The sequence below is a fragment of the Dictyostelium purpureum genome (assembly GCF_000190715.1).
Source record: "Dictyostelium purpureum unplaced genomic scaffold DICPUscaffold_399, whole genome shotgun sequence".
Lineage (NCBI taxonomy): Eukaryota > Evosea > Eumycetozoa > Dictyosteliales > Dictyosteliaceae > Dictyostelium > Dictyostelium purpureum.
The window spans coordinates 21,892-29,964 of record NW_003519735.1 but is presented as its reverse complement, the minus strand read 5'-3'; the positions used below and the strand labels follow the sequence as shown (position 1 = coordinate 29,964).

General features: G+C 21.5%; 5 protein-coding genes across 5 annotated transcripts; 3 read left to right on the top strand and 2 right to left on the bottom strand.

Annotated features, from left to right (window-relative positions):
• Nucleotides 1-638: 638 nt before the first annotated feature.
• Nucleotides 639-1,041, bottom strand: DICPUDRAFT_157955 (uncharacterized protein; the record flags this gene model as incomplete). The annotated part of the gene is made up of 2 exons (XM_003293101.1): nucleotides 639-764; nucleotides 904-1,041. 2 exons carry the CDS (start codon nucleotides 1,039-1,041, stop codon nucleotides 639-641), a joined length of 264 nt encoding a protein of 87 aa, XP_003293149.1.
• A 419-nt stretch (nucleotides 1,042-1,460) lies between these two features.
• Nucleotides 1,461-2,811, bottom strand: DICPUDRAFT_41600 (uncharacterized protein; the record flags this gene model as incomplete). Its single annotated transcript, XM_003293100.1, has 2 exons — nucleotides 1,461-2,285; nucleotides 2,359-2,811. The coding sequence occupies 2 exons, from the start codon at nucleotides 2,809-2,811 to the stop codon at nucleotides 1,461-1,463; spliced, it is 1,278 nt and encodes a 425-aa protein (XP_003293148.1).
• A 701-nt stretch (nucleotides 2,812-3,512) lies between these two features.
• On the top strand, nucleotides 3,513-4,355 carry DICPUDRAFT_157953 (uncharacterized protein; the record flags this gene model as incomplete). Its single annotated transcript, XM_003293107.1, has 2 exons — nucleotides 3,513-3,795; nucleotides 3,880-4,355. The coding sequence occupies 2 exons, from the start codon at nucleotides 3,513-3,515 to the stop codon at nucleotides 4,353-4,355; spliced, it is 759 nt and encodes a 252-aa protein (XP_003293155.1).
• Nucleotides 4,356-4,820: 465 nt separating this feature from the next.
• Nucleotides 4,821-5,450, top strand: DICPUDRAFT_157952 (uncharacterized protein; the record flags this gene model as incomplete). Its single annotated transcript, XM_003293106.1, has 3 exons — nucleotides 4,821-5,094; nucleotides 5,171-5,253; nucleotides 5,358-5,450. 3 exons carry the CDS (start codon nucleotides 4,821-4,823, stop codon nucleotides 5,448-5,450), a joined length of 450 nt encoding a protein of 149 aa, XP_003293154.1.
• A 546-nt stretch (nucleotides 5,451-5,996) lies between these two features.
• DICPUDRAFT_83730 (uncharacterized protein) lies at nucleotides 5,997-7,495 on the top strand (the record flags this gene model as incomplete). The annotated part of the gene is made up of 3 exons (XM_003293105.1): nucleotides 5,997-6,130; nucleotides 6,203-7,245; nucleotides 7,320-7,495. 3 exons carry the CDS (start codon nucleotides 5,997-5,999, stop codon nucleotides 7,493-7,495), a joined length of 1,353 nt encoding a protein of 450 aa, XP_003293153.1.
• Between the last annotated feature and the right edge of the window lie 578 nt (nucleotides 7,496-8,073).

Sequence of the window (8,073 nt, the reverse complement as noted above, 5' to 3'; positions counted from 1 at the left end):
TAGCTTTGAAGTTACTGATGCTCTTTTTCTTTTTTTTCCTCTTTTCCAAATGAGGTAACGTTGTATGGAAATTATATAAAACTGAAATTTTTTTGCATTTCATATTATATAGTAGGTATTTTTTCTATACGATGGTAATATATGAGGTGGATAATGGCGGTTATAGGGGTGATATTGATATGGTTTTATGTTGATAATGGTGAATAATAGCAAATAGCCATAGTTATATATTTATTGATAGGATTTTTAATTAATTAATACATTGATTTTATAGTTTCATAAATAATTTAAAAAAAAAAAAAAAAAACAATTTCATAAAAAATTTGAAAAATGAAAAAAAAAAAAATTTTATTTTTTTTAAAAATAAATAAAAATATTTTTTAAAACTTTATTTGATTTTAGATTTATTAAAAAAAATTTAATAATAACAAATAAATTTATTTAAATGATAAATGTTATTCAAAGATATAAAATAAATTAAAAAATAAATTATAAAAAAAAAGTGTTATTAAAAAGAAAAAAATAAAATTGGATTTAGGTTTTTTATATTTTACAATTTTTATATTCTATACAAAATTTATTTATTTATTTATTTTTTAAATTTCCTATCTTTTATCTTTTATCTTTTTCCTTTTGTTTTATTCAGCTGAAACTTTTAATTGTGTTTTTCCTAAATTGACAATTGTGATTGGGTGGCCATTATATTTTTTTTTTAATTGAAACTTTTGATTTGGGTCAATGAAATCTTCTTCAGCTGGGAATGACTATATTAAAAAAAAATAAGAAATATAAAAATTAGAATCATTATTACATTATTTAAAAATATCAAAATATAATTTTTTTTTAAAAAAAAAAAAAAAAATCTTTTAATAATATGCAAATATTAATTTAATATACACATACCTCTGACACTATACGGAACCAACCATCAGCTGTTGAACTGAGATTTTCTATATTTATACTTGTGTGTTGTGGATTTTTATTTGTTTTTATATTTTTTTGTTCTTTGGTTGGATCTATTGTGTATGGTCCCTGAGCCATTTTTAATTTATGTATATTTAAATGAAAAAAAAAAAGGATTGAAATAATATATTATTTACAAGTTTTATATGTACAGGATTAATTATTTATATATAAACTGATGTTTTATATATATCTATTTTTTGCTTACTGCTGGTAGCTAAACAAAAAAAAAAAATAAAAAAAAAATAATAAATTAAAAAAAAAAGAAAAAAAATCAAAAATAATAAATTAAAAAAAAAAAAAAATCCGCATTTGCAGTAAAAAAAATGTAGATTATTATGAAAAATGGATGAAAAAAAAAAAAATTTTATTTTGAAAAAAAAAATTCGAAATGGATTCGGTTTTAAATGTTTAAACATTTTATGTCGCCAGCAAGATTTTTATTTTTTTTTTTATTTATTTATTTTTCTTTTTTTTTTTTTTATTATTTTACAAAATTAAATTTGAGATGATTCTTGATCATTATTTACATTAATAGAATTATTATTCATATTATTATTCATAGTATTATTATTGTTTACATTGTTCATATTATTAGTTGTATTATTATTTGAATTTACATTGTTTACACTATTATTTAAATTATTTGATACATTATTATTATTATTATTATTGGTAGTACTGTTATTATTACTTGGTTGTTGTTGTTGTTGTTGCTGTTGCTGTTGTTGTTGTTGTTTTTTAATTTTTTTTAATTGATCAAAAGCTTCATTATCAGATATTATTTTAAAACCTAAATTTGCTTTATTTTCCAATGGTATAGAGTTATATTGTTCTTGGGTGATTTTTGCTTTTTTGAAAAGACCAAAAGATACCTTGGTCCAATTAAATTTAGCATCTCTTAAGTCTGCGGATGTGAAATGACAGTTTTGGAGTTGAGCATTTGTAAAATCACAACCTCTTAAATTTGCTTTTTGAAATTTTGCGTGCTCTAAATTTGAGTTTTTAAAAGAACCATTTAAAATGGTTGCTCTTTGGAATAATGCACCGGTGCAATTAGAGTTATCAAATATAGTTTTTGTTAAATCACAATTGTTGAAACTTGCATGGCCTAAATCGCACGATGAGAAATTTGAGCCCTTTAAATTGGATGTTGAAAATATTGTGTTGGGTACTGATGCTTTGATAAATTGACAGTTTTCACCACTGACTCCAAAGAATGATGAGTTTAAAAATATACATGAATTAAAAATACAATTGGTAATAAAACTACCTGAAAAATTCTCTTTTTGAAAATCTATATTTGATAAATCTAAATTAAACTGTTATTATAAAGAAAAAAAATATTTAGTATATAGATAAATTTACTAATAAAAAATAATAGTAAATAAATACTAGTTTCTTTTTTGTTAGCTTTATTGTTCCTTTATAAATCAAAATTTCCTTTCTTGTAAAATCTGGTTGTTGAGTCTCCAATTTATTTAATAAATCAATCAATGGGTCTATCTGAAAGTAATTTGCTTCTTGTAAAACGCCTTTGATTGATATGTTGTTATCAATGATTAAATCTGTGGGATTAGTTGGTTGGGATCTTAAATAGTTTAAAACCACTCTAAAGTATTCTGGGTCTCTATCCATTAACCATGCACCATTTGAATCTTTACGACTAATTTGAATCTTATTGGTTATTGAGTTTTCATCATCTTTATTAAACATTCTATACAACACTGAATCTTTACATGATGTTAATGTGGATAGTGTAGTTTGAAAAATTTTACCACCAACATTTAATGTTATATATTCATCAAAATATTTATTTTTTTTATCTCTATTACTGTCATAATCCATTTTGTTATTATTTATTTAATATGAATAGATTGATTGTGGGGGTAAAAATAATTTAAAGTAAAAAAAAAAAAAAAAAAAAAATTTTAAAAAAAATAATTATTGAATTTTTTTCATATAAAATTTTTATTAAAAAAAAAAAAAAAAAGATATTTTTGGAAACTTTTTTATATTTTAAATAAAAAAATTATTTAAATATATTATACAATTCCCAAAAACATATATGAATTAGTTTAAGATTAAGTATAAAAAAATTCTATTTTTAGCATATCTTAAATTTAACCAATAGTTAGGATATCTTAACCTCATTATTATTTTTGATGTAGAGTTGGGTAAAGTTGATATTGTTACAAATCAAATGCCAACATATTTCCTTGTGGGAAAGTAATTTCCAAGGGGAATTACATTTGAAGCTAAATTAGATTAAAAAATTTTAAATATATCCTAATAAAGTTTTAAAATTAAAAAATAACCAAATCGCGAGGAAATCAAAATAATTTTCTTTGTTATATAAATATTTTTATTTAGTTTTTTAATAAAAAAATCAAATGGTTTAATTTTGTTTTAAAATGTGTGTTTTTTCTAAAAAAATAAAAAATTTTTTTTTAAAAATTAAAATTAAAAAAAAATAAAAAAACATCAAATTTTTTTTTTTTTTTTTTATTTAAACCCCACACAAACAAATAAATATAATAAAAACAATAATGGAAAATAATAATAATAACCAAGATGAAGATAATACACCAATTCCTCAATTTAAATGTCCAGATTGGGCATCCACTCCAATTTCCAATGCATTTTTAGAGGTTTATAAAAATGGTGAGGTTATTAACCAAATTGATATATCAAAAGAAAAATACACTGTTTTTGGAAGAAATTCAGATGTTTCAAATGTAGTTTTAGATCACCCATCAGTATCAAGAAGACATGCAGCTTTAGTTTATCATGGTGTAAATGATAGATTTTATTTGATCGATTTAAATTCAGGTACGTTCATATTTTACATACTGAATACACATTGTGATCATTTTATTAATAAATAACTAATATTGTTTTATTTCTATCATCTAGCTGAAGGTACAATGGTAAATAATGAAAAAATCAAACCAACAACACCAACAACAGTTAAAGAGGGTTTTACATTCAGTTTTGCATCCTCTTCAAAACAATTTGTTTTAAAAAATACAGCACCAGTTAGAGCACCAACTTTACAAGAGGTACGTTGTCGTCATCTTTTAGTTAAACACAGAGGTTCAAGAAACCCATCATCATGGAGAGAAACAAACATCACTAGAACCAAAGAAGAGGCCATTGCTCAACTTTTAGAGTACAAAAAAATGATCGATAGTGGTAAAAATAAATTTGAAGATTTAGCCAAAAAATATTCAGATTGCAGCAGTGCTAAAAGAGGTGGGGATTTAGGTCATTTCAAAAGAGGTCAAATGCAAAAACCATTTGAAAACTGTTCATTCAGTTTACAAGTTGGTCAAATTTCAGATATTGTAGACACTGATTCAGGTGTTCATATCATTCAAAGATTAGAATAATAATTTATAATAAAAATAATAAAATAATTAAATAATAAAACCCAAATAAATACAACTTTTATAATAATTGTAATAAAAAAAAAATTAACCAGTTTAATATTTTTCTTTATTTAAATTTTAAAATAATTACTATTTTAAGATCTTTGACAAATTATTTTAAAAAAATAAAAATATAATTTAAAAAAAAATAAAATATTTTAATTTTTTTTTTTATTTTTTTTTTAATTTTTTTTTTGTTTTTTTAAATTATTTTTAATAATATTATTCTTTTTTTTTTTTTACTACAACCATTTTTAAATCCAAAAAAAAAAAAAATAAAAAAAAAGAAAGAGAAAATAATAAAAACAATTTAAAAAATAAACATCACACTCTCTTTTTCCATTTCCTTTAAAGTTCTCAATTTTTTTATATACACATATATAAACCTATATATTTATTAATATACATATAAACTATAAATTAGCAATGGCTTCACGTTACGCAAAAAGATTACAAAAAGAATTATTAGATTTAAAGAGTAATCCACCTTTTGGTGTTTCAGTAATGGAGGGTGAAAATTTAGATAAATGGGTTATTGCAATTTTTGGAGCACAAGATTCAATTTATGAAGGTGAAATTTTTAATTTACAATTTAAATTCTCTCCAGGTTATCCTTTAGAATCACCTGAAGTTATTTTTATTGGTCCACCACCAATCCATCCACATATTTATAGTAATGGTCATATTTGTTTATCAATTTGTAAGTTTTTTGATCAAAGTATATAGTTCTCTAAATAGACCTCTAATAACCATCCAATTCTTTATTTCCAATATAGTATATGATAATTGGAGTCCAGCATTAACAGTTTCATCAGTTTGTTTAAGTATTCTCAGTATGTTAAGTAGTTGCACAGAAAAAGTAAGTTTTATTAAATAATATAAAAAATAATTTTTAGCAATGACAATTTTTTAAATACACTTCCCAATAGTTAAATACTAAATTTATATAATTTCAAAAATTAGACACGTCCAATAGATGATTTAAAATATGTTTCAAGAGTACAAGGAAAATCACCAAAAGATGTTCGTTGGTCATTCCATGATGATTCAGTTTAAATATAAATTAAATGAAAAAACTATTTATAAACAAATTTTAGGTAATAATATAATAAAATAATAACAATAATAATAATAATAATAATAAAAATAATAATAATAATAATAAACTATAGCAATAACATTAATTAAAAATAGAAAGGCAGAGATTTTCAAAGGGGACAGAATTAAAAAAAAAAAAAAACATATAATAAATTGTAGTATTGAAATTAATATCCCAATGCTATATTGTATTTTAAATAATTAAATGTTATTAAATTATTATTTAAATCAATTTATTCAAATCTTTTTTTTTTTTTTTTCAATAAAATTAATAATCAAATGATAGACATTATTTTAAAATAAATTATAAACCAGTTATAAATCAAATATAAGCATAAATTTATATAAATCATATCATACCCTTTTTATTTTTTGTTTTTTTTTTTATTTGTTTTTTTTTTATTTGTTTTTTTTTTTATTTATATTTTTTTTTTTTTAAATTAAATTTTTAATTTCATTTTTTTTTATTTGTTTTTTTAATTTTTTTATAAATACTTAATAATAATGGAAAATATTAAAATTAAATATGATATAATAGATTTAGTTTGTGACGAAAAAGAATTATTTTCAAATATATATTCATGCCCAGTATGTTATGAGCCATTATTCAAGAAACAAATTTATCAATGTAGTGAAGGGTAAGTAATCTTCATTTTATTAATATTAACAATCTTGTAAAATAAAATGGTAATATTTATAATTATTTAAAGACATTGGGCATGTAGAGAATGTTTTCAAAAGATTATAAACTCAAATAATAGTCACTGTATGAGTTGTAGAAAGAAGATTGGGTCTTTTAATGAACTATCAAGAAACAGAGGTTTAGAGTTAATGATTCAAAGTAAGAAAATCCATTGTCCATATTCATTTTCAAATATATGGTGTAATCCAGATGAAGCTGATTTTGAGAAGCAAAATAATGTAGAGTTGTTTTTTGACTTGGATAATGGGTGTAAAGAAACATTTAAAGTGGAGCAACTAAATAATCACCTAGAAAAATGTAATTACAGGTTCGTCGAGTGCAGCAATTTCGGATGTGATGAAATAGTGAGACTCAATAAGATAGAAAAGCATCAAGAGATCTGCAAATTTGCAAGAATAACATGTAGAGATTGCGAAACCAAAATCAAGAGAATAGAGGAAACTGATCACACAGAGGTATGCCCATCGGTTTTAATAGTTTGTGTGCAGTGTAACCAGAGTGTAAAAAGGTGCTATTTAAAAGACCACATTGAAAACACATGTGAGCAGGGCATCATTAAATGCAAATATGGTGATTGCCAATCTGTTTACAAAAGAAATCAACTATCAAATCATTTAAAGCAAGTCGACCATTCAGAATCAATGAAGAGAATAATAGATCTACAAGAAGAAGAAATTGAACAATATAAAGAACAACTAAAAGAATCAAATGAAAGATGCCTTGATCTAATTAAAAATTTTAAAGTAATTGATAGAATTTTTACAAACTATGAAGAATCTTACCGAAATAAATGGGAAATATCAGATTTCAAACAAAAGATTAGAAATTTTGGTGTATTTGATTCAATTTTATCTTTAAGTTTCAAAATAGGTTTTCACAAATTCTATCTTGGCATATCACTAACAGGAAAAGATGGTTTCAACAATAAAGATACTGACCACTTTACGCTTTACCTCTACAACAAAAACAATATACCAACCAAGGTTAGATGCGAATTCGAAGTTATAAATCATATCGATAAATTAAAAAACAAAAAGATTGAGTTTTCAGGTAATTATATATAATTTTTATTTAAACTACTCTATTTGAAATTATTTTATATTTATAAATTATTTTTAATTTAGGTGTATTTGAAAAAACTTATGAAGAACAAGACAATTATATAGAATATGTAGTTTCAAAGTTATCTGATCTTTCAAGAAGAAATGGCTTTTTATCCAATGATAGCTTTGAAACATTATCAATTAATTTTAGTATCACTGTCAACAAAAACAATACCATTTTTCCGCTTAAAAATTAATTTCAACATTTAAAAATTTAAAAATAATCCACAAAAAAAAAAAAATAAATAAAATTTTGTTTAAAAACGAAAAATAAAAAAAAACTGAAATTTTTTTTTTTTTTTTTGGTTTTTAAAAAATACCCATAATTCCTTTACTTTTAGTTTCTAAATATTAAAAAATTTCATTCATTCTAAACAATTTGTAATTTATCGGATAAATTTTACGGTCGAACTATGTTTATATATTGATCCCAAGACAATAGCTCAACAAATTTATCCCAGAGTAAATTTAGGGTTTCACATGTTTTGAATTAAATTCACTTTTAGTTCTTGATTAGTGATTCGTTAAAACATTCTATCTTTTAAAATTAAAGAAAAAAAAACAAAATAAATAAAAAAGAAAAATAAATTTATTTTTTTTTAAAATTATGTGTTTAAAAAAAATATTATTTATCCATTTTTTTTTGTTTTTTTTGTTAATTTATTTCAAATTATTTTAATTTTATGATCACTGATAAACAAAATGTTATAAAATAATAATAAAATAAAAAATAAATTTTTACATTTTATTTTTTATTTATATTTTTATTTTTATT